This window comes from Canis lupus, chromosome 36, assembly GCF_011100685.1.
Source record: "Canis lupus familiaris isolate Mischka breed German Shepherd chromosome 36, alternate assembly UU_Cfam_GSD_1.0, whole genome shotgun sequence".
Taxonomy (NCBI): Eukaryota; Metazoa; Chordata; class Mammalia; order Carnivora; family Canidae; genus Canis; species Canis lupus.
The window spans coordinates 10,160,224-10,187,137 of record NC_049257.1 but is presented as its reverse complement, the minus strand read 5'-3'; the positions used below and the strand labels follow the sequence as shown (position 1 = coordinate 10,187,137).

At 37.3% G+C, this 26,914-nt stretch overlaps 1 protein-coding gene and 1 long non-coding RNA gene across 24 annotated transcripts in view; one reads left to right on the top strand and one right to left on the bottom strand.

Annotated features, from left to right (window-relative positions):
* COBLL1 (cordon-bleu WH2 repeat protein like 1) overlaps nt 1-2,081 on the top strand; it is a 158,898-nt gene extending 156,817 nt beyond the window's left edge. For all 9 annotated transcript variants that reach the window (XM_038584684.1, XM_038584683.1, XM_038584685.1 and 6 more), the window contains one exon: nt 788-2,081. In XM_038584684.1, coding sequence (XP_038440612.1) covers nt 788-874 — 87 coding nt within the window. In that variant the 3' untranslated portion in view covers nt 875-2,081. The remainder of the gene's footprint in view (nt 1-787) is intronic.
* The window catches only part of LOC102152414, an 85,306-nt gene that overhangs the window by 24,594 nt on the left and 33,798 nt on the right, over nt 1-26,914 (bottom strand). For 10 of the 15 annotated variants that reach the window (XR_005384617.1, XR_005384625.1, XR_005384629.1 and 7 more), the window contains 3 exons: nt 21,287-21,311; nt 19,659-19,707; nt 11,220-11,297 (listed from right to left, as the gene is read on the bottom strand). This is a non-coding gene — a long non-coding RNA (uncharacterized LOC102152414). Of the gene's footprint in view, nt 1-5,961; nt 6,023-8,896; nt 9,728-9,823; nt 9,895-11,162; nt 11,298-19,658; nt 19,708-21,286; nt 21,312-26,914 lie in introns of those variants that run through there. The other 5 variants (XR_005384624.1, XR_005384627.1, XR_005384623.1 and 2 more) reach the window with 5 other exon arrangements.

Genomic DNA, 26,914 nt, shown 5'->3' with positions numbered 1-26,914 from the left:
AAGCAGGCTCCACCCAGGAAGCCGGATATGGGACTCTCGATCCTGGGACTCCAGGGTCATGCCCTGGGCCGAAGGCAGCGCCAAACTGCTGAGCAACCCAGGAATCCCCTAGTCCTTTATATGAAAACTTTTATTTTTTTAAAAGATTTTATTAGCACAAGCTGGGGGAGGGAGAGAAGCAGGCTCCCCACTGAGCAGGGAGCCCAGCGTGGGGCTCGATCCCAGGACCCCAAGATCATGACCTGAGCCCAAGGCAGACGCTTGACCAACTGAGCCACCCAGGTTCCCCTATATGAAAGTATTTTAAAAAACCAAAGCTGTATTTTCTTATAAATAAGGGGTACCTGGAAGGGGAACTTCAGGTTACTATGTAACATCAATACAAAAAGTGTAAAATTCTTTGCTTTGTGAAATTCACTTTATTTTTCTACATTCTCCAAGGCACTTTTGGGGAGCCAGAATTAATTTAGCAAAAAATGCTCTTCAACAGCTTGGCCTGCAGTCTGTTTGTGCTCTTGTCCTTTGAGTTGATTTGGTAATTTTGTAAAGACTAAGATGTGTTAATGGATTATTTAACTTGTTTGTTGTGGAAATAACAACTCTCTCGTTTTTAATTTTATGGTAGAGTGAACATTTATTCTTGATTATTTGTGATTTATTGAATACTAAATGCTAAATATTATTTACAATTAAGCAGAAGTTAAAATGCGGTAATTGTTGAAAATTGAAAATTAGATTGCTTTCTCATTTTAAATTGATGGGTTCAAAATGTGTTTCTTTCTCTTAGGTTACTGTTCCATCAAATACAATATCCGTGAACGGAAGGTCAAGACTCAGCCATTCCATGTCCTCTGATGCCCAGGATGGCCACTAAATATTGCCCTGTTACAATGCACACTTCACCTCTGCTTCACAGAACAACTTCATACTAATGGAGAATGTTGGCAAATGTATATTCAGATGTACACTAATATATTGTCAAAGTGTAAGAATATGTGCTGTGGCTTTTAATGCCAAAAGAAGAATTACAGAATTTATAAGTTATGATATTTTTTGGCCTTTTTTTTTTTTTTTTTTTTTTGCCTTAAAAGCTGAATATGCTGCTTTAGAACTTTAAGACAAGGTGTTAATGACTTTCATTTTTTTTTCAAATGAGAAATAGTCACCTTTTGTTGATTTCACTTACTGACACATTCTCTACAATGGTGACTTCGACAAAAGGATACATGGAGGTTCGTAGACTTATATTTGTGTGACACATAGCAAATGTAGATCTAACATTTACTGCCTCAATGTTACAGTTTAATTGGAAATGTTTATAAGTTATATTAAAGTCTCTTTTGGCTGAAAGTATGATCTAGAGAACTAATATCAAACAAGTATATTCGGTTCAACGGTTAATTAAAATGATGAATCACTTAGTGTGCAAGTCTAATCTTGTGTGTTCTTCATGTAATTACAAAATCAATGTCAAATTTATGGGAAGCTCATAGTATTTTAATATTTTATTAACATGGAACATTTGTTTTTTTAATCTTTAGAACTTAAATTGCACACAAAACATTTTAAATATTTTTTGTATATAATCGTGACATTTGTCGTCACACAGATATTACACATTTATGTGCCAGAAGCCTTAGAAATCACCTTATGAAAATGTTGATCTATTGGGACAATTTATTTCACTTTTGATATGTAGTGAGGAATAGGGGTTAGTCCAGGTCCATACTGGAAAACTTCAAAGGCTATTTGGAGGTTCCAGAAATTCTGGTTTTAGTTAAAATGATAAAGTCATTATGTAGTTCAGATGCTAATGTTCTAAGTAATAATATATATTTACATTAAAGCTAAAACTGTTAAGCAAAACCATGCCTAATTTGTTGGTTTATAACTGTACTGGGGTCTAGAGCTCATTCATGTTCTAGTCCTACTTTAAGAATCTAATAGCTCATTTATTCTAAAAGCTTGGTCAAACAAGTTGGTGTTATGTTGGTTTTCACTAAAGCTCTTGGGGTATCTGCCTCTTTGGAAAATGTGTTGATTTTTTCCCCCTCTGTTTAATAAAAGCAAGTTATATATTTGGTTTGTGTCAAGCAGCATACTTATGAATTTCATCAATCTAGCTCTATGAACAGTGAACAAATAAGTCATAGTAAGGCCCATCATTCATCAGGGCTCTCTGGTATACATGTAGCCCATTCAGCTCCAAAGTGCGTGATCTAAGCATATCAAATGCTTAGCGTAGTTCCTGATGCATGTCAGGGGCACACTGTTAAATGTTGCTATTTCCTTAAATCAGACTTGAAGAGACCCTCATATATGGAAACTTAAGTTCTGTTATCGTAAACCAATAGCGAAAAGAGTGACTTTTGTAAAATTATGATTGATTATCCACATGGAAAAAAGTAAATTTCGATCCCTACTTCAAACCATAAATACCTCTGAGTTGGGTTAAAGACAACTTTTATTTAAAGATTTATTTGAGAAAGTGGCAGAGGACGGGGGCGGTAGGGGCAGAGAGAAACTCAAGCAGACTTTGCACTCAGCACGGAGCCTAATGTGAGGCTTGATCTGATGACCCTGAGATCACGATCTGAGCCAAAATCAAGAGTTGCATGCTTAACCAACTATGCCCCCCGGGGCCCCTAAATACAACTTTTTAAAGTAATATTTTAAAACTTACCTGAAAATTGTCGAATATATTCATGTATCAGCATGGGAAAAATTAAGACACAAAGGGACATTCATAAAAGGTATAATTTAAATATACTAAAATTTAAGGCATGTACATTAAATACTATAGAAGTGAAAAAGTAAGCCACAAGAATGTTTTCAATATATATGTGTAAAAATAGAAAATTCCTGAAACTCATGAAAGACTACCCAATAGAAATCTGCACACTGAAAAAAAAAAAAATCTGAAAAGTTAGCAGACATGGGAAGAATTCTGTTCACTAATAAGGAAATGCTGGTTAAAACAAGAAAAAAATACATCATACCCATCAAATTCGCAACAATGTAAGTTTCAAAATAGCAAGTGTTGTCAAGGAAAACAAAGCAATGGAACTCTTTCACTATTGGTGGGAAAATATAGGGCACAACTATCAAATTTGCTAGTAACATGCTAATAAAGGTTTATTAGCATGTTACCTTAGAAAAGTATTTATGCCTGTGCATATGGAGACATTAACAGTGGGGCCCCGGGGTGGCTCAATGGGTCGTACATGCGACCCATGATCTGGTTGTGAGTGTAGGCCCCATGCTGGGTGTAGAGATGACTTTAAAAAAAAAAAGTCATGGCAGCATTGTGTATAACAGTAGAAAAGAGTCCTATCCAGCACTCAACATTAGCAGTACATTCATATGACAGACTTCTATACGACAGTCAAAATGAACAACCAGGGTTATGAGTGTCAACATGGGTATAGCTCAAAAATGAGCAAGAAAAGCAAGTTGTGGAACACTGCATGTTTTATGACATGTGATATAAGATATGCAAAACAATACCAAATATTATGGCTGTATCCATAGAAAAAATACAAAGGTTTGCTAGTGGGTACCAAGACATGAAGACTGGACTGGGGAAATTTACTGGTGTCATCAATTTTGTTTGTAGTATTTTATTTTATAAACTGCAGTTGGAAAACAAGTACTTCAGACCCTGCAATAATGTGGAGATTCAGCGTGCCAATGCTCTGCACAACCGAAAATCCATATATAACTTTTGACTCCCTCAAATCATAATAGCCTTCTGTTGACTGGAAGCCTTATTGATAACATGACTAGCTGATGAACACATGTTGTATGTTACATGTATTATATACTGCAATTTTACAATAAAGCCAAAGAAAAAATGTTAGGAAAATCATAAGGAAGAGAATACATTTAACACTCTCATACCAATGGAAATCCACATATAGGTGGACCCAAATGGTTCAAACCCATTTGTTCAAGGATCAAGTGTACTCGTATTACTCCAGATTTTAGCATCCTTGAAGTAGTTTATAATTAAAATACATTTTCTTAGGATTTTATTTATTCTTGAGAGACACAGGCAGAGGGAGAAGCAGGCTTCACGCAGGGAGCCCGACGTGGGACTCGATCCCAGGTCTCCAGGATCAGGCCCTGGGCCAAAGGCGGTGCTAAACCGCTGAGCCACCCGGGCTGCCCTAATTAAAATATTTTTTAAAGAGCACATACACATACATTCTGAAATGATTACCTTATCCACACTGCTTTAGGAGGAGAACATGTGTTAACCTTCCTACTCAATTGGGAAAGAAATTTGAGACAAGTGGTTTTCACCAGCCATATTCTCAAATAATAGCAGAATTAAGATAGAGAGGGGCCCTTGGATGGCTCAATCGGTTAATCATCTGACTTGATTCCGGCTCAGGTTGCCATCTCAGTGGTGAGATTGAGCCCCACATCAGACTCAGCTCAGGGTGGAGTCTGCTTGTCCCTCTACCTCTGCTCCTCACCCCCCACTCACTCGTGCTCTCTCTCAAGTAAATAAAAATCTTTTTTTTTTAAAGAAGATACAGAAATTATTTAAAACCAATTTTCCTATTTAATTTTTTGCGTATAGGCATTTTTCTTTTCCTCTCCCCCCAATCAGGTTATTTCTTTATAAGACATATTTTTAAGTGATCCAGATTCTATATAAATTATAGGGAATGAGAAATGAAGTGAAATACTCTTCTCTGTCTCCAGCATCCCACTCCCCTCTCCAGAGACAACCACTGTTATTGTTTTTGTTTTTAAAGATTTTATTTATTTCAGAGCAAGAGAGAGTGCATGAGAGCACGAAGGCGGGGTGTGGGGGTGGGAGGAGCTGAGGACCAGAGGGAGACGGAGAGAGACTCTCCAGCAGACTCCATGCTGAAAGCAGAGCCCAACTCCAAGCTCAATCCACAACCCTGAGATCATGACCTGAGCCAAACCAAGAGTCAGATGCTTAACCAACTGAGCCACCCAGGGGCCCCAAGCACTGTTAATGTTTTGAAATAAATCCCTATGTAGATATATTTATATCCAAAACAATATATTTATACCCAATACATATATTGTGTTTTTGTATTTTGTTTTTTCTTATAGTTGTTACTGTTTTTAACATTAAAAATGTTAACAACTCTAATATCATTTAGGAAGTTGCCTTTTACACCAGCAATGTTCTGGAAAAACTTTTTGCATATAGAGACTTACTCTATCATATTTCCATTCATAGTTCTATTTGTTTCTTGCCGTGGTAAATACCTAAAGTCAAAATACCTGGGCTTGAGTCCTAGATAAGCCTCTCACAAGACATGGGATCCTGGGCAAATGACTTATTTTCTCTGGGCCTCATTTTAACCTCTGAAAAACTGCCTTAAGAATACCACCTTCCTGGGATCCCTGGGTGGCGCAGTGGTTTAGCGCCTGCCTTTTGCCCAGGGCACGATCCTGGAGACCCGGGATCGAATCCCACGTCGGGCTCCTGGTGCATGGAGTCTGCTTCTCCCTCTGCCTGTGTCTCTGCCTCTCTCTCTCTCTCTCTCTCTGTGTGACTATCATAAAAAAAAAAAAAAAACAATGCCACCTTCCTGGAGCTCCTGGGTGGCTCAGTGGGTGAAAGCAGCCAGCTCTTGATCTCAGCTCAGGTCATGATCTCAGGGTCCTGTGATCGAGCCCTGCATCCGGCTCCACAACCAGCCAGGAGTCTGCTTGAGAGTCTCTCTCTCTCCCTGTCCCCCTGCCCCTCTCCATGCTTGCACAAATGTGCTCACTCTCTAAAATAAATCTTTAAAAAATAAAATAATACATCTTCCTCATGAGGTCGGTTGTAAGGATTAAATGAATTTTAAGAGAGTCTGACACACAATTCATTTTAAAAAACTATTTTTTAAAGACTTACTTTAGAGAGACAGCATATGAGTGGAGAGAGGAGCAGAGGGAGAGAATCTTCAGGCAGAGTCCCCACTGAGCACAGACCTGACGTGGGGCTCCAGCTGGGACTTGATCTCATGACCCATGAGATCGTGACCTGAACAGAAACCAAGAATCAGACACTCAGCCGACTGAGCCACCCAGGCACCCCTAAAGCTATTTCTAACACTGCTATTAGTGAACAGGTATTATTTACCTAACATGTTCCCCGTCCCTCTGAAGAAGGATGCTCCCTCCCACTCTACGGCCTGGTCTGGCCTTGACCACCAGCACTGGCAACAGGATCCCTACTGCCACCTGATCCAACTCCTCAAGTGAGACCAATCTTTTTCCTGAGACAGGAAGTTGCTTGTATTTGAAACCAAGAGTCCCAACTGATACAATTATTTGTCTAGTGCCGTTCATTTTCTACCTACCACCAGGAGAAACAGTAAATATAAAAAAAGCCAAGACTCAAACTCATCATTTTTACCATCTATTGATTCTGATAAATGATTTGAAAAAAAAGAAAACTTGCAGTTAGGGATCACAATGAAGATTTCCATGGGCAGAATGCTTTTGTCTTAGATTATTTTTGATGTAAAAATAGCTCATTTATTTGGTGCTTTAGAGTTTACACATGATTTTCATATTATTTGACCTACATGTGGAGCAAAAAAGTACACAGAGATTGCTGCTTTACAAAGGTCACATAAGCAGACAAATGATAGATTCTCACAACTCCTTTTCAATGTGCTCTCTCCAATTGCTGACCTTTGCAAATGAACTAAAGCGTGTTATATCTCAAGGGACACCAACACAGTAATCTACTTATTCTGGATCTTTAGTTGGTCTTCCTTTTCTCTTCAGTGTTACCACTTTCTTGTAAGTTTTCATTTTTAACACCTCAGACTCTTCATATGGATGGATATATTTTGTTTATGGCAAGAAAAATGCCACCATGTGCTCCCTCAGAAGAACTTTCCTGACAGGTATTTCGAGAGGAATTGTGAAACATTCTGGTAATTTGTGTAGAGCTGTTGGCATTTCTGCTTCACAAACTGGAGAAATTCATTTGGAAGTCTTGCAAATTACTCATCTTGGAGAAAGAAAAGTGCTACATTCCAAACTTATAGTTTTCAAAACAAGCAACTTCTTTACTTTCCAATTTATTCTTATGTTCCTAGCCATCCTCGTTCCTTGGGGTAGATCATCGTGGTGGCCCCTATTCTCTACCTCACTTGTATCCACACCTCTTGCCATTTGCTTTTTCTCTCACTAAAGACACAAAGCCCTTTCCCCACCCCTAGATGTAGGTTTTATGACTAATAGAATGAGGTGGAAATGACTGCACCAGTTGGGAGACTAGGCCTCAAAATTTTTCATGCATTTGCATGCTGTCCCTGCCCAGAATGTTGCTGTGCAAAAGACATCTCTGAGCTAGCTAGATGGTCCTCAGAAGAGAATGAGAGATACATGGAGAGAGTCCCAACTAAGGCCACCCTAGAGCTTTCAATAGTTAGATCCCCTGACCTGAGCAACTTCAGCCAAGACCAGCAGGGTCACATGGCCACCCCCTCACTGACGCCGATGTGGGAGCCATAAATGCAACCCTCTAGCTATGCCTCTGAAGTTTCATGATTGGTGAGTATACAGAATTGATGTGGCAGTAGATGCAATACATGCTCTTAAACTCATACACATATGGCTTTAACCCTAATCATAAATTCATTCAGTCTGTTCAGGTCCACATACCCTATTTTCCCCAGAATCCCACAGACTATTTTATTTACTAAGTCCAACACAACTATACCTCAGACACTCTAACTCCCAATTAGATCAAAACAATTCCAGCTTAATCATTCCCTTATTATTGTGGTACAGAAATTTTTCTCCCTTTATCTTTCTGTCTCATTTTATCTTCAGACTTGTGAGCATGAGAACCCAAATATCGAAGAGATTTACAGCCCCATCAAACCTCCTTGGACTCATTTATTTCGTGAGGTTGCCAGATAAGATACAGATTTCCCAGTGAAATTTGAATTTCAGATAACAGCTAATTACTTTTCAGTATAAGTATGTCCCATGCAATATTTGGATTATATGTATGCTAAAAAAATTAAACATATATCTGAAATTCAAAAATTTTTAAAGATTTATTTATCTATTTTAAAGAAGGGGGAAGGCCAGAGAGAGAGAAAGAGACAGAGAGGGAAAATCCCAAACAGGCTCCCTGATGAGCACAGAGCCTGATGTGGGGCTTCATCCCAGGATCCTAAGATCATGACCTGAGCTGAAATCAAGAGTTGGATGCTTTAACCAACTGGACCACCCAAGCATCCCATTTAACTGGGTGTCTTATATGTTTTTTTGCTAAATCTGGCAAGCCTACTATTTCATGAAAATTTGGGGGGAGTAAATGGAAGCTCTTTCTCTTTTCCCCACATAGGAAAAGAGAAAGAGCAGGCCCAGGTGCAGCTAAGTCAAGAAACCAGGAAGTGGAATTTTGGAAAAGAATAGCCCAAACTTTGTTCTTTTTGGTAGTTCACAGTCTGGAAATTGATCCTGTAATGAATAGGGAAAGGTTCATTGAAGAGTTCACAGTGAAGAAACACATTAGGTGACTTCTCTTGGTGGGAGTTAGATACCTTCAAATCACCAAGAAATAATATATATAAGAAATTCTTCTAATGTCCTCATTAACCGCAGCATTATTATTATGATAATTATTAGAACAACTGTTAAATATAGGTGGGAGGTATATGGATTATAATTATACATGATTTTCACTTTTCCTGAAGGTATGAAATTATTAATAGTAAAGTTGGGAAGTCAATTACTGAGGTACCTACCTATTATAGCAACCAGGTGTACTATACACATGTGGGGAGGGGGAGATTTATTTTTTGGTCAGTTTCCCTTTCACCAATTAAGAATTTTAGGCAAGTCAGGGGATATGATATAATGCAAGTGTTCATTTGACAAGAGCAACTTGCTGGTAGCAAAGTTTATTGAAGGATTTGATGGTTAAGTGTTAACTAAAAAACATAACGCTACAAGATCTGATTGAACATAGTATCATTTGTAAGAGGGAGGAGAGAACTAAGGATAATGAAATGTGTTAAGTACCATCTACGTACCACCAATATGCTAGGTGATCTTTGAGGTGAGTTTTATCATCCCATTTTACACATGAGCTTAGAGCAGCTATGAATGCCCTCACTTAGGGTACAGCTGAGGTTAAAGACAGATTTCTGATTCCATGGCCCTCGTTTTTTGTACTATGCCCTGCTGCTGCCTTTTTTCCAGTCACATATTTGCACTGGAATGATTAATCACTGCCAAGTTTTGGGTTTTGTTTGTTTGTTTTTTGCAATAAGCTATCACTGGTAGAGTATATCCCTAGCCTTTGTAAACTGATCGCTAGTACGTGAAACTGGGAAAAATCAAAATGGAGTGACCAATATTTCTCTGAGAACAGTTAGTCTGCAATTTTGAAACATGACAGATGGCTATTAATTTGTACTAGATGTTGTGACACATCCTCACTAAATATTAATTGAGTACCTATAGAACGGTGAGAGGTACCTTAGAAGAGAATGGCCCTTGCCCTCACCGAGTTTCGAATCTAAGAGGGAGAAGTGGCACAGAGGTAGGAATCTGGAGTAATGCAATTCAACAGTGCAGGAGATGTCCCAAAAGGACATCTGGTAGATGGAAGAGGCAGTGAAGGCTTTATGATGCAAAGAGGACTCATGATCTGGACTCCAAAGACGTACAGGAGTTGGTAATGTTCCTTTGGTAAACAATGCTCCTTTGGTTCCTGTTGGTAAACACAGGAACAAAGGTATCCAAACTGCAAATGAGAGCACAGGCTCTGAAAGCAGTGTGCATATGCTATCTTGTTAGTAGAGCTTACATCATTCTAGAGTGGCAAGTCTGTTCATTGATTCGATGAGCATTTGTTGACCATTTTCTTTCTACCAGGCACTGAGCAGAGTGATAATGAAACAAAGATAACAAGACACAATTACAGTCCTCTAAGAATTATAAACTAGAAGAGTTCATGAAACATAGTCATAAAAAAAGGGTGCTAGAAAATTATGTTGCCTCTTTTTCCACTAGGTCGTTTGTCCTTTTCTTTTTGATTTTTGAGAAATTTTTATATATTTTTGAGACTAGTCATTGTTCCTTAAATGCACTACAAACGTCTTTTTTCATGTTTGTAGCTTATTGTTTCCTTTTTTTTTTTTTTTTTTTTTTTTTTTTAAGAGGGAGAGAGAGGGGTGTGGAGGGACAAGTAGAAAGAGAGAATCTTCATTAGGCTCCAAACCCAGAATGGAGCCAGACTTGAGGCTCAATCTCATGATCCTGAGATCATGACCTGAGCTGAAATCAAGTGTTGGCCACTTAACTGGCTGAGCCACGGGGCACCCCTGTTTCCTATTCTTTGCATTTTTAATGAAAAAAAATCCTTTAAAGTTAATTGAGTATATTAGTATTTTATTTTATGGTTAGGATTTTTTTTGTATCATAGTTAAGAAATCCTTCCCTACCTTAAGGAAGTTCAGAAAAGAGTATTCATTGGAATTTTTTCTGAAAACACTGAAGTTATTAAAGTCTGCATGCATTTGAAGTTCATTTTTTGTATGGTGTGAGAAAGTAAACTCTTTTATCTTTTGCCTTCTATATGAAGAGTTCATATTTTCAACTCTATTTGTTAAATAAGCATGCCTTCCTCCAGAGACCTGACATACCATCTTTACCATTTCTGAAGTTCTCTTAATTAATGAGTTGCTTTAGGATGTGTACTCCTGCACCTCTCTTCATTACTATAGCTTTATAACAAGCCTTCATATATTGAGAAGAAGTCACTCCCTTTTCTTCTCCTTCAAAAACACCCTGGCCATTTTTGAGTCTTTGCTTTTCTATTTAAATTTTAGAATGAACTTGTTAAATTCCACAATACATGCATGGGAGTTTTATAGAAGAGTTGATGTGTCTAGCTAATATTTATTATTAATAAATAAAAGAATAGGTCAGCTTCATAAATAATTGAGGGAATACACCTCAGAACCATAAGGAGATACCATGTGTACCTATTGACAAAAATTCAGAAGTTTAAGAATACTAAGTTTTGGAAAGGATAGATCAACAGAATCGCTTCTACACTGCCGTTGAGAGTGTAAATTGGTATAAACACTTTGGAAAATAGGATGGAATTCTGTAATATTTAACATTTGCATATATTCTTTTACTTCTCTAGATCCAGTGTCCAGCTATCTCCACCCTGCTCTGTATTCTTAGAAGCTGACCTCTGTAGACTTCATCAGTGGGTTCTCTTGCATTCCGGCTTCTCGTTGGGTTCAGCCAATGAGAGATCCTGGCAAAACCTTGGAGAGAATGGTAGAGAGTGAGGTCAGGGTTTTCAGTGAGATCAGCTCCCTTTCTGCCAAGCTGTTGTTTGGCTGAAAAAAACCAGAGACCTCTGTTGGGTAATCCTCTGCTACAGCTGCAGCTACCCCCTTTAGGCTTGAATAATCACTTCCTCCCCTTGCCTCTTCAAGGATAGAGATTGTTATGACTCCTTGCCCTTGCTAGTCCTAGGGTGCTTCATCATCCTGTAATAGCTCCTTTCTTAAACTTTCCTCAATTACACAATTTGATCTTGTTCCTGCCAGGATCTTTACTGGTACAGCCTAAAACTCAACAATTTCACTGTCAGGCATGCACCCAAGAGAAACTGGAGCAGGAATGCTTTCCAGGAGACATGTTCAAGAATGTCTGCAATACACTTTGCACACTTTGGTAATTAAAAAAAAAAAAAAAAAAAAGGTAACGAGCCCAAAGCCAATTGAGATATATTTGCCCAATAAAGCATCATACAAAAGTGAAAATTAATTAACTATAGCTACATGTAACAACACAAATGAATCCTAATAACAAAATGTTAAGGAAAAAAATTGAAGCAAGCCAAAGAAGGACTTATATAGAATGATAATCTTTTTTTATAAAATTAAAGATTATTTATTTTTATTATTTGTTTTAAAGTCAGCTTCACACCCAGGATGGAGCCCAACATGGGGCTTGAACTCACAACCCTGAGATGAAGACCTGAGCTGAGATCAAAAGTCGGATGCTCAACCAACTGAGCCACCCAGGCACCCCAGAGATCTATAATTTATTTGTACATATATATGCGCTAAAACTTTTGAGAAGTGAGGCATGAAAAATATCAAATTTAGAACATTTGTTATCTCCAAGAGGAAGGTAGAAGGGATTAAGAGTAGCAAGGAGCACAGGGTAAATTACTGGTAACATTTTATTATTCTATGCTATGAACTGGGACAGAGGACTCTGGGGTTAAAATTAATAAAGTGGTAAGTAAAAACAAATGGATACTTAATTACTTTTAAAAATGAGTAGCAGGTTTAGAAAATCTGGAGTTCCAGGCTAAGATTTTAAAGTTCATTCTCTATATAATCTCCTGAAGTTTTTGAGCAGAAAGAGGACATAATTATACATTTAAGTTAACCTGCTAGAAGTGGACAAAAGCAGAAATTCAAAAGCTAAGTATCCTTTGCCAAAATCCAAGTGTGGACTGATAGAGTTCTGGCCCTAGAATCATGGCAGTGGCACTGGAAGAGAACAGGGAGGAAAGAGAGGCGGGGCTAAGAATTGAGAGTATTTTTGGTGGAAACACAGAAGGCAACAACAGGAGAGGGCTGAAACATGGGCCAAGAGTTAATAATCCTGGATAGATTCTTCCAAAACAGAATTTGTGAATTTTAAATATCGTCTTTTAGGCAGATAGGAAGAATCTTAAATCATTTGATATTGTCTCTGTAGTAGCTAAATGAGTACTGAATGCTTCCACGTCTTAGGCTCTTCCCAGTCCTTACTGTTTACTGGGAACTGAATACAAGAGTAAAGCTGTGACGCTCCAAATCGCTGCTGGGTTTTAGCTACGTCTGCAAGATCAGTTTTATCTATCTATCTGATGGACAATATCCAAGCTTCTTTTTTTTTCTATCTGTTTCTATAAAAGCGGGAAGAGTATCACTAAAAGATATAAAGAGACATCCCAGTTAAAAAGGTTAAAGAAACCCTATCCCAAATAATAGTGTAAGTTATCACTGCCTGAATGTCAGTCATTTTAAATTCAGAATATTCTTCTATAAGCAACATTTCTCTTAAATATCTAAATGGCGCTCGATCTTTTGCATTCAATAAAAATAACAAATCTTATTAGTGAATTCGATCCTGTGGGTTGAGTTGTTAATCCCAGTACTCTATTTATATGATTATTTTTCAAGTTTATTTCCTATTTTTATCTTGTCCTTCAACTGCAGGATAGTTCAGGGTTACCTATTTTTAGTGCACTCAAGCACCACACAGCGGAATGGCTTTAACACTTCACTCTCTACCCCAGGGCAGTCCTGGACTGCACCCCCACACACACTGCAGGCCGCCTGTGCATTTGTTATCCGTGTCTTCCACTTTAGAGGGTGAGTCCAAAGTTTCCTATTCCCCTCTCGTAAGGAATATCCCTGTTGTTATAAGGGGGGAAAAGGCAATAAAATATTTTGACCGCCCCTGTATCTTAGAAGAGACCTCAAAAACCTTGTCTAAAAAATAAGAGAAGTCATTAATACAAGCATTGAAGGTAACATGAACAATTTTTAGTAATTCTGGGACTTTTGGCTCACTCTTTGTCCAGTCTTGGTTTTGGGAATCCTAAAGTGAGAATTGTGTTGTTTTATTTCTTAAGAAAAGGAAATCAGACAAACAAGCTTGACTTCTTGAAGATGCTTTGACAGCTTTCTTTTCTTTTTAAAATCCTTGTCTAGATGAGCTGTCTCTGGAACAAGCTGACATTCATTTAAATATGAATTTAAAATCTGCCTCAAACATCTTTGATATCTGAGTAGGGGCCAAAATGCCAAGTGCATTTAAGGGATATATGGCTAATAGTCATGCAGGTTATCCGAATGAGCTCACTTCTAGAAGGCTGAACAGTGGGATGAGAAGAAGAAAAGAATGTGTAAGTATGCCACGGTGTCATGGAGCGAGCTAGCGGTGGTTGGGTGAACGGGAATGTATGTTTCCTCCGTCTCAGCCATCAGGCTGTCAATGCCATCTGTTGCATAATGTGAGGAACAACTGAGTTCCCCTTCAACAAACACTGGCAGTTGGTCTTTTCATTTCTTCCCAGAAGTACTTGTCTTTATCAGGACAAAGGTCTCTGGAGCATCACAGAGATTTTTGCTTTAAGGAATGTAGCAAAACTGAAATTAGGAGTGCTTTCTTAAAACTTCAAGTGGTGGGATGCCTGGGTGGCTCAGTGGTTGAACATCTGCCTTCAGCTCAGGGCGTGATCCTGGTTCCGGGGATCGGGTCCCACATCAGGCTCTCTGCGAGGAGCCTGCTTCTCCCTCTATCTATGTCTCTGCCTCTCTGTGTGTCTCTCATGAATAAATAAACAAAATCTTTAAAAAAATTCTAAGTGGTCATAAAGAAATGAGAAGAAAAATGGAATACTACTATATTTCAAGGGTATCTGTCCAACACAATGATCCTGATGTGAAATTCTGCTTGCTGCTCACTTGAAAGGGTAAGATTTACCCTAGAAATATCAAAGATGTTGAAACTCAGTCACCAGGGTGTGGAATATCAAAGTGAAGTGTGGTTTCACTTGGTTGCAATAGAAGAAATGACACATGAACATTTATTCAGAGAGATGTTACATCTGTGTTATATTATTCACACTATATTGCCCTTAGCACTTAATGTAAATGTAGTATAAAGTTATGAAGTTGTTCAGTTAGTTCCTTAATGACTATTTCCCCCCTACTAACCTTTATTCTCCATGAGGACAGAACCATATCTATTATGTTTATCCTCTGTCTGTAGTCCATAATGCATAATACTAGCAACAATTTGTTGCTAGAGGCTAGCATCAATTTGTTCTTACCATATGCTCTTCTAAATGCTTTATGGATGTTAAATCACTTAACCTATAACAACAATAGGTATTATTACCTCCACCTTACAAATGAGGAAACTGAGGAACAAACTCTCCAAGATCACATATCTAACAAACAGAAAACCAGAACACAGCCTAGGTACGCTGAGTCCAGAGTCTTCATTCTTCCAGATTGTCTGTCACATTAGGCATGAGATATAAATGTTTGTTGAAAGAATGAATGAGTAATTCAGTAAATTACTTTTTTTAGATTGCCTGAGAAATAGATCATTTATTTTTTTCTTCTTCTACTCTCTCATTGGAAATATTGATCCACCTCCCTACAAATGTTGTTAGGAAATAGTGGGAGGCAATAGTAATGTCGGTACAATACTATGACAATGGCCAAGCTTCGATCTCAATTCAGCTATTGCAGGATTTCCTCCAATTCAAAAGAGACACCAAGGAAATTTTGGTAATTTAGATTAAATTTGCTCAAAGTTGACATGATTTCCACTTTTAAACATATTTTGCCATAAATGCACATAAGCAGATTAGAAGGCACAGAATCTTTCAAAGCACTTGTAATAATGGCTTACAAACTCAGAAATTCCTGTAAGTGAATTCATTTATCGAATTTAAAAACATTCATTAAGTGCCCACTCTGTAAAGTGCTATGGCATCTAATCATTTCCCCTCTTTTCCCCAAGGCCTTTATTATTCCTTCTGCAGAGTAGAATAACTGAATGCTCACCGTCTCTAAATTTGTGTTCACTGTGTATTTTAAGTTTGACTTGACTATTGCTTGTCTCCATCTTAACAGGTTTCCACAAAGGAACAAATTTCGCTGCTTTGCAAATAATAGAATTCTTTAAGAATTACAAGGAATAACAGGTGTGTTAATAAATGTATTTGTTCCAAAATTCTACTTCATGATAAAATTGAAGTAACATTTCAGGAGAGATTTTACTGCTTTTGCTAAAGTCCGTTTTGTTCGGGAGTGCAAAGGGTCTTGAGTAAGGCAGTGAGGTCTGTGTGCTGGGCCAGAACAGCAGAGAGCTGGGTCCCAATCTCCGTAATGCCACTAATTCACTGGGAGAGCCTATCCAAGCCACTTAACTTCTCAGAGTCCCAGTTTCTCCATTAGAAATACTAAGGTTCTATGGAATGACCCTTTGTCTCTTCTAGAAAACATATATTTTAATGAATTTTCAACCAGTGCTGTGAATTTAATAGTAACATGATTTAAAGTAGCCATTTGGGCAGTGGCGTTGCGGGGGTGGGGTGGGGGGTGCAGACAGGAGAAGAACCTGTCCTTTGTTGAAATCTAGATTCTATCTATTGTTTCTGTATGAAAAACAGAATGGGATATGGTGAAGTGACTTGTGTAAATGATCTCATTCGGGAGGCACCGAGGGGGCAGAGACTTGTCATTGCCAAGTAAGTCACATTTAAATTCCCTTAAGCCTTGAGAAATAATGTGAGGGAAAGAGCAAAAATAGCACAGTCATTCCTTTGGACCAAGTCGACTCCTAGGCCTCCTGAGAGCACCACAGCTGTGTATTCATCTATATGCAAAGAGAAATAATAAGAATCGTCTATATTTGGCACATAGAGCTTTTCTATATACCAGTGCACTCATCTATTAATACATTTTATGCTGAGCCTTTCGGTGAGGAAAGATACACCATACACACCGCCTCTTGCACAGCTACAGACACATATTGAAGATGCCTTTTTTCCCCTGAAATACAGAAAATTGCAAGAGCTCACAGTCACACGAAACCAACCAGAATGAAACTGGAGGCAGCTGTATCTGATTGAAACCGTGGAGAGAATTGAGATTGACAGAGTTGCAGGGCTAGGAGGTTAATGAGTCCATAGTCCTGCCTCCAGGCAGAACTGTCCTGAACCATTCCAGGCAAATGACAGCTGACTCTTGGAAAAAAAAAAAAGAAAGAAAGAAAGAAAGAAAAGAAAAGAAAAAGAAATCTTCCTAACGTGCTTCAGTAACATATTCCATTGTCTAAATGTCCTTATCCTCATAAAGTTCTGAAAGCAATCTAAGCTCACACTCTTCTCTGTTTAATCTCCATGTTGACAGATGTATAGAATAATAAATTGACAGAAACGTCAAAGATGATGAAAGCCTTAGAGATGGGTCACAGGATTCGTTATCATCACCTTTCCAGAGACCTCAGAGGAGAAAATAATTAGCAGGTCTGTGGATTGTGGTTCTAGTTACAGTAGCATTATGGGTCCAACTCTTTGTTTTTATAAGTAGGATCTATTTACTACAAATCAATAAATGAAAATTTGCCTTGTACTTTATAGCGAGGACTATAGATCTACTAAACACTATCCTGAACTGAAGCATGTAATCAAAGAATAGGTTCTTCTGTAAAAAAGCAATGGAAGTCCAGAGCTACAGAGCTGATGTGCACACATACCCATACTTCTTTTTCTAATTCCATTTTGTTACAGTATTCCAATTTATGGATACTTTTTTACATATAATGCTAAATAACAAATTACTGCTTTTTTTTTTTTTAACTTCTGGGCATTATGAATGATGAATGTTTTGGCAGCATTAAATAGAGGAAAAGAGTAGGGTTAAGACCAGGTTTCAAATCCCTTTTCTACTACTTATCAACTGCATGGTATTTATCCTGATGTGTAAGGTCGGACTAGAAGACTTACTTCACACTGGTCTTGGAAAACAGAATGGGATAAAAGCATCTCGGATCTAGTAGGCACCAGAATAGATGTTAGTTGGCCATGGATCTGATCTGTCACACACTACCTACTTTCCTCTTCTCCATTCCTTATAAGTTCTGAGAAGTGACAGAGGGACAAACCAGCCTCCTCTGAGTGTCACTAGACTGTTTCTGCTTCCATTCGGCCTTCTTCTCAGTTGCTGATCCCCAAGTGAACTCATGAGGGCATTTCCCTCAGAGACATAAAGGGTAAGAGCAAGGAAACTTTATGATGCCAAGTTAAGACTAATGCTGGATTTTAACTTGAATTTTTAAAGGATCTGTGTGTGTTACATTTGTGCTAAGAACAAGCAGATGAAATTCAAATTCTAAAACACTATATTCATTTTTAGAAAGCTGTAATAGAACTGCTTTGTCCAAAGGATAAAAAGACTGATTCAAAGATAGACTACTTTTTAGTTCACAGGAGTGAGCAATAAAGCAACTATTATTCATTTTGAAGTAGAAATGCTAATATCTACACAGTTTGAAAGAGATTTAAATAACATTATCAAAGTAATATGTTCTTATTACATAAAACAGAGATAAATATAGAGACATTTTATAACATCACTTCTAATTTTATGATCCAGAGAAAACCATTAGCAATATTTGGATACATTTTCTCTCGTTTTCTGCACATATTCTGATGAGCAGGAGTGTTTTCAAGTTCAAGTTCTGCCACTTACTAGTCGGACTTAGTGAAGTTTTTTAGTTTCTCTAAGCATTTGTCACTGCGTCTGAAAACCAACATCAGTTTCAAAGAACAATTGATGATAGTGAGATAATAATATGTATGAAACATGTATGGTACATAGTAAGCATTCAGTTATGTTAGCTAGTGTTATTAGGATTTTTGTTATGTATTATATATTAAATGGAAAAATGACAATTCAAGGAGAGGAGAAATGAAGGTCACTAATAAGCTACTGCAATGTGGATTTTTGGAGTCTGTGCAGTGCATAAAATCAGATTTTTCACATATCAACATAGCAGATAATTCATTGAATGTTTTACTGATTCCAGACATGATGATAATCACAGTTCATTTAATCCTCACAACAGTCCTATGAGACAGGTGGTATTATCATTATTATTATTACTACTTCCATTTTACAGGTGGGCAAAATGAATCAGACAGGTTAAGTAACATGCAAAGTCTCACAGCTGAGTGGCAAAGCTGGCATTTGAATGCAATCAATCTAGTTCCAGAGTCCATTCTTGTAAACAAATATAGAGGAGTTTAATATCGAGCAGGTATTTTTGTAAATATTACAGTTTAAGTCAAACATTCTAAAAAGCACATTATTTTCAATTAATTAGAAAAGGACGAGAGAGATAAATACCAAGAAAAGAAATTAGATGCCCTATTCTTTTAGATAGCATATTTTGCAACGTTCCCAATTGGCCCTTTATGCCTGTCCAACAAAATTACAGGACCTCACATTCGATCCATTTCTTCTGAACTTTGTAGGTAGCTAGAAATGGTTAGGCAGCAAGCAATGTTCTTGGAAAAATAGATTTGTATTACCCTTGGAAACAGACTGTGTTGCAAGAAAGTCTTTGGCATAAAACAAGGGTATACACAGTTGTCTCTCAGATGGTGTGGATTTGGAAACATAAGTGGACAAGCCAAACCTTTTAAGTCTTCCTTATCCTCTGAATTGAATTCCAGAATGTGTTTTTTATGCCACTATTAGCATTTCTGTTTATCCTTATTTATTCCTGAATAGTATTCTATTGAGTAGATGTAACAATGGCTGCTGAATAAAAACAAGGTTCCTTGGTTATCCAACCTGAGTAAAAATTCCGTGCTCTCCAAGCTCATCTACTCATCCCTTTGAGATAGTGGGGTAAGAAAGAAAAGAAAAAGCATCCCAAAGCACATGTATGGTCAAATGATAAAGCAAAACTGCTGTCAACTTTTGGGTAAAATTGATATATTCAGATACTGCTGATGAAAGTGTAAACTAGAATATTTCTTTTTTTTTTTTTAGAATATTTCTTTTAAAAAACAATTTGGCAACACTTACGGAGTGTACGGTAAAATGTTCATCCCATTTGGCGCAGTTCCCTCTATTCCTGGGAATTTATCGTAAGGCAATAATTAAACAAAAAAAAAAAACAAAAGTAGAGAGATTTCAAATGCAGTGTTAATTATAAATAAAACCTAAGGAGCAAACTGATTGTTCAACAATAGACAAACAGATAAGTAAACATCCATGGAATATCTTGTTCCCTCAAATAATTATAAACATGGACTATATAATAACACAGAAAAACAAAAAGTAGAAAAGCAGAGCACTAAGTGATGTGTATAGTTTGATTATATCGTATAATGTAAATAAACAAGAAGGTAGCACTGAATAATGGAGGCAGTGAAAATAGAAATAAGAACTGTGCAAGTTTTTCTTCTTAAATTTCTTTAATGTTGCTTGAGATTTGCAGAATAAAAAATGCTTCTCATAATCATCAATGTGGCTTTAAATCTCCCTTTTTTGTGCCTATTCATTTTCTTTTTTTTACCTTCGATCTTGATACGACTATTTTGCCTTTAATTTCTATTTGGTATGCATAATTGATTCTCCAATATTCTTTTATTCACTCTTCTTTTAAAAAAGATTTTATTTATTTATTCATGAGAGACAGAGAGAGAGGCAGAGACACAGGCAGAGGGAGAAGCAGGCTCCATGCAGGGAGCCTGACGTGGGACTCGATTCCAGGTCCCCAGGATCACGCCCTGGGCTGAAGGCGGTGCTAAACCGCTGGGCCACCCGGGCTGCCCCTTTTATTCACTCTTAACCTGTTTTGTGTCTCTTTTAAAAGACACCCTGGCTGACTAGCTGTTGGTAGTGGACAGCTTTAGGTCTTAAATAGCACTGTATTTAGTTAAATAATTTCTCAGAAGAACTAAATGATAGTGACATTGTGTCACTAAGAATATCCAATTATTCCTGTCTTTTATTTCAATTCTCTGTTGCAAACAGAGGAACTGCTTTCAATTTCTTTACATTTATTCAGTATAAATAGATGCTGTGCAGGGAAATTAACGGCTCTTTTTTATTTTTTACTAATTATTAAAATAGTTTCTGTCACTTAGGTTATATAGTTTGTTGTATAGTTGATTAGTATATCTATTTTTCGTTCATGCTGAGGTAAACTAGCTAGACATCTACAGATTTAGTCTGTCTGCAGTGATTATACCCTCATTTTATGTTGCTACGGATTTATTTTCTGAGTCATCCACATTGAAACATTTTTTTCCAAGTGGATCATTGCCCTAAAGCACTTTTCAACTTAATAAATATAAGTATAAATTGGGCTTTTTATTGGTCATGAGTCTTAATGACTTAATTGGGCAAGGACTCTAATTTGACTCTATTTTTTGACTTAGATCTTTTAGCACTTGAAAATGCCAGGTATTAGTACAGAAAGTTATGCTTCTCAAATGGGAATATAACACCATAGTGCGTTTTCTCTGCTTTCATAGGTGACATGTCAGTGCACTTCTGAGGCCTAATGAACCATCACAGATGAATGCTGGTGCAGTGCCATCATGGAATAATAAGCACTCAGCCTTCATTTTACAGTACTCACTAAGAACCTACTATGTGTTAGGCTCAGTGCAGGGCCCTGGGTGACAACAGGAAGCAAACCTTACCTTCTCTGCATCCTGTGCTCTTCACCTGCAAAATGGGAAACATAACTCATCTATAAGGTCCCTTTTAAATATAAAGTATCTACTAAATCTAGTTGTTTTTATTTCAAGAATCACAGGAGACACATTTCAGCACAAACAAAACTTTTTTTTAAGATAAATATATTTTAAGTGATGCCTGGTTCAATATTTAGAGTTTGGTAGACAGTAACATGGTACATACTAACTGGGGACTGTTAGGGTATCTCTGAATATAGCTATATATGTGTGTATTTGTATTTTCAAATACTGGTGTATTGCACAAAAAAAAATTTAAATGTGGAGGCTGCTATATGCCCTCAGAAACTTGAGCAAGGCAATGAAACATGACTAACACAACACAATATAGCAAAGCAGACATTAGAGGTTTTCTCAAGTAGGGTAAAGTCATTGGAAAATTCAGAGCATCTATTGAATATTTCTACTACCATGATACTGAAATAAAAGAATGGTCCCAGAATATTATACATTGATTTCAGAAAATCAATCATGAACATTCCAAGTGCATAAGAGAAGTAGGTGTATTGATACCATGTTACACAGGGAGTCATTTGTAGATTTTCTTTAAAAGGGACTATTTACAATCCTTTCACTAGTACATTTATAAAATGATCCATGTGCAAAGTTTCCATTTCTGCAGTTTCTCAGTAACAAATATATTGTGTAAAGCACAGTCTACTTGCAATCTTCTTATACCACACTAAGCAAGGCTGAGTAGCCTCAAGGTCATTCAGACTGGTTGTTGGCTTCTTGTAGGAAGACAGCCCCAAGCTATTTAAGGAATATCTGGCTGCTGGAGAGCTTGGAGCCAAATTTGCGGCTCTTTAGTAGCAAGTGTATGTTTTTTAGATATTAACCTCACTCCTGGTACATTTAACTTTTTCCTTCTTAACTTTCTTTACCATGTTTAAAACACTTAATTTTTAAAATTTCAAAATATTTTTTTCAGCCAAGTCTATTTATTTATTTTTAATTTTTCTTTAAATCTTTCTATATGAAAAACAAATCTCAGTAATCTGCCCTAAATTGTTTTTGGTGCATGTGGATGTAAGTAAATAGGGATCAAATCATTTTTGTGATCATTGGGAAATGCAAAAGACCAGAATGACGAAACAGCCTATTGCCTTTATTTTCTTTATGCTAAAACAGAAAATAAACCATAAAAAGTCACTTTTTAATAGACAGTAACTTGTGTTGGTAAACACAAAGAGCTAGTTAAATATATGGTTTTATTTAAAGTAACCCTAACAGTGCTTATTTATAAATTAAGTTCTAAACAACATATGAATCTGCATGAATAGACTATGACATTTTGACAACTCTACCTCAATCTTTACAAATGGTGTATCAGAGTTGATTTACAGCATGATTCTCATGAAAATACCTATGTCATCTCCATTAGTACACACTGAAAGGATAATAATCAGTGAAACTTCTGTGATTTCCACATGAATCAACAGTGGTGTATTGCTTAATGTAACAATTACATCATGTTTAATTTATGTGGAAATGTTTGGATATGCTTAAAATGTCTATGGCAAATCATTTTGGGATCTTAATTGAGTATTTTTCTGTGATAAAATACTCTTAATACTGAAATAATATTCTGACATAACTACCAATTTATTCTGAAAGGTTCTAACACCGTCAAATCATTACATTATTCCCTTTGTATGATGCAAAAACTTGCATCCTTCCGGAATTTATTTTACTATCTGGTAGCAAATAATTCAAACATTTATAAAATGCTTACTTCCATCCCATAGTTGGCAATCACTTTTTAAAACCCCAAATATTAAAAAAAAAAAAAACCCAAATATTTTTGATATTTTAATATATTAAATATCATCATGAACTGTAGTCTTCCAATATGAAAAATGCTTAGAGTTAAAATTTGACATTCTTCTTCCCAATAATAAGCTACTTAATTCAATATACTAAAGCAGTAAGGCTCTGTTTCTAGACTCGATTACTATATTATCAAGAATAGGTTAGGAAAGCAGTTCAATTTCATGGTAGAGACTAGTTGAAATATCACCCTTATGATTAGCACAGGAAAAATTTTATGTGAAGTTGAGAAATAAATATTTTTATGATTAAAAAATCATGTAAAAACCAATAACTTCCTAGGTACCATCTCCACAACTATAAAATCCAGAAATGAGAAACTCTCTGGCCTTAAATAACCACCTGATGAAACATTTAAGTCATAAACTCTATTTTGAAATTTTTATGTCTATTTACTTGAAATATTTCTTCTTACAGCGATAATTCCTTTAAGTAATATAATTTAATTTAAAAAGTTACAAATTTATCTTATTCCAATAGTTATAAACTCATAACCATCCATGGCCCTTTCTATCATTTTCCAGAAAATGAGTTCATGACAAATTAGGAGAGCATGTCCAGTCAGAATTCTTGGTAGCAAATTTATTTGCAGGAGCAAAAACAAAGCAACATGATTCAGCAAAAAGGGAGTATGAGGACTAAGTGGGGTTGCTCTGTATTGCAGCTGAGAGATTAACTGAATTTTATGACTCTCCTCCTCCACTACACTTTCCTTTGCCTTCAGCTTGAAACTTAGTGGGTCACGATTCTTGACCCAGTATGGTGAGGATACAAGCCCCTGGTGGCTTTGCTCAAATAAGGCTGTACACTGACATTTCCTTCCTACCCACAAGAGCAGCAGTAGCTCTACTTTCCCTCAAGGGGAACAAACACAGTAATACAGTGACAACACTAACCATCTTTTCTCTTTTGATTTTTGTTTTTGCTTGCTTACATAGGGCATGAAGAACCAAATTAAGTAGGTTCAGACCTAGCTTCCAATTCAGTGGAACTCCTATACTCATGGTGCTATTAGAATCCCAAATCAAAAGGATAGAAAGCAAACAATTGGCAAAAGAATCAGTAAATATAATCCTAAGAGCCTCCATCACAATTTTGAACCCCAGAATCCCAGACTTATATATTCTGGCCAATGGGAAAAAGAACTCCATGTGATGGTCATTTGTGCAGAACATAAACCACACCCTGTAGAACAGCACATCAGACTCGTGAGGTGTTGACTCTTGGATAATGTACATCTGAATCTGCAAGGATTCATTTCTTCTGAGTAATGGAGCATGTAATAATACCAATGAATTCCTTGAACATTAGCCTTTTGCCTTGCATCTTTTAAAAATTAGCTCCTTTAAACTGAAGAAATTTTGCTTGGGATATCATGGCCTTGTATAAGGCAACCAATTAATCTATGGATCATGTAATGACAAAGAAAAATGACCAGGGACAGCAAAATGAACCAAACTAAATAATATACTGCAACAAGGAAAAACTGTTCCCCATTCTGCATTGCCTCAAAGATAATAGGATAGTATCCCACACAGACAAACTAACACCAAATAGTCCTTTGGTTCCACTAGGTATCATGCTTTTCAAGAGTTCATGATCAGTTACCAATAACAGAGAACAGAGCAGTCATCAAAGCTGTAGCCAGATGGCCATTGCCATACATAATCTTCATTCCCTCCACAATGGACACCTGGTTTGTAAATCCACTGGCCTTGATGAGAAGGGAGGCTGACCTATATCTACTAAGTGGGTCATCTTACCCATACTAGAGGCCTCGTGGGGGACATCAGCTTCCTGAGAAATACACTCACAGCTCATTCTCAGAGGTCATATCCATTCAACATAACCTTTCTCCAAACTCCCGCACAACCCTCCAGTCCTGCTTTTCCAATCTCCTCACCATCCAACTAGTCCGTTAGTCATTGAATTGGTGTAGGTTCCTGTTCTGGTTATCTTCGCTGCATAAAAAAAATTAACCCAACTTAGTAGCTTAGGATAATTATTTTATTATGATCATGAATTCTGCAGATAAGGGGCTCAGGAGAGCCAAGGAGATGGCTTTTCCCTACTCGTGATGTCTGCGGCCTTGGAGAGAAGTCTTAAAGCCTGGGGATGACTCAATGGCTATGAGCTAGACTAGGCTAATTCAGGGACCGGGACTGGTGACTGGAGCACTTACATGTGGACTCTCATGGCAAATAAACAGCATGATGCCACAGGGTAGTAGGATTTGTTCCCTGGTGATCACAGAAAATAATTTAATTAGATATTTCACTTTTGCATGTTAGGATCAGACAGATCAAAATTCCATTCCTAAAATGACTAGGATTTTAAATTCCTCAACCAGGCCAGATGAAAGTGCTGGGTTTTGCCAGTTTCACTGAGGTTCTGTGCTGCAATGCCCTACTGGTAACAACTTTTTTAAAATTGGGGTCTTGGTTTCATAATAAAAACTGGCTCTGGTTTTACTAAGCAGAAAAGGGCTCTGGTGGAAGCAGATGGAACAGGTTAGGTAGTCCACAGGAGGGCTGAAGAACCAAGCTCAGAAAGTGGGTCCGAATTAGGCACTAGGAAGTACAGAATGTAGCTAAGCTTATATCTCATGATCAGCCTGGAAGCGACATTGCCTCCAGCAGTGCTGCCATTGGCCTGTGCTGTTGCTGCTGACATGAACAGCCACTACCACTGAGACTTGACTTAACTGCTCTGTTGCCTCCAGAACAAGTCCCAACTACATTGATTCGGTTACTTCCTCCATAGCCAATATTCCTGCACAGACCTTCCTGCTGGCACACCTAAGTGACAAGCTGGTATCTTACTTAGCGGTGGGGATAAGAGGGGATGAAAGCTCTTCCAGTTCCTTTGAGGGAAGTGGGGCTTCGCCTCACCACATTTACACAACAGAGTCCCTGCCCAATAAGAAATGAGCTTGGATTATGGGCAGACAGAAATAAAGCAAATACCCATTGAACATGATCATCTGATTATTTAATAATTAAAATGAATGAGTGCATTAACAGTAAAGTTTAATTAGTTCAAGCAACTACTTTAATAAACAGAGCCGCCAAATTCTAGTTTTGGTAGTGGCGCATAACTGGGTAAATAATTTGACTTCTCTAGGTCTCTCTCTTACATAAAGTGAGGGTTTGACCTATGATCTCCAATTTTCATTATAACTAACTTCTCCTTTTTAAAAATTGTGAGTGTTATTTGCAGAGGCTCATCCACATGGTGGAGCCATATGCCTAGGACTTGGCAGTACCTATTGCCCTAGTTTTATAACATTAAAGAAACTCTTAGTGAACCAAACTAGCTAACTTTTGAAATTACAATGGATTATTTTTATGTTGTATATGAAAGATTATTGACTGAAGTTGGTTAAATTGAATGATTACCCATCAAATTTTCCATTTTGCATGCAGAAATGTGGGGAGTTTTCATAGTCTCATTTTATTTTCTGAACTCCAACACAGCTTGATTGTCTGGAGATAGCCTATAGCCTGGAGAATGGCAAACTCAGGAAACACCCTTCCCAAGAGAGTGTGGGTTCTTGGTACAGAAATCTTTTCATGAAAGATTTGGTTCCAAGGTTCTCTATGAGGAAATTTGGGGACTTTCCATTTAATTCACCTCATCTGAGTCATTCCTTCAGTGGCCTCAATGTCACCTCTGAGAATGATCCAACCTTTTTAGGACAATACAGAATCTACTCTCTCCCCTTTGGGAAAGATCCCAAGTATT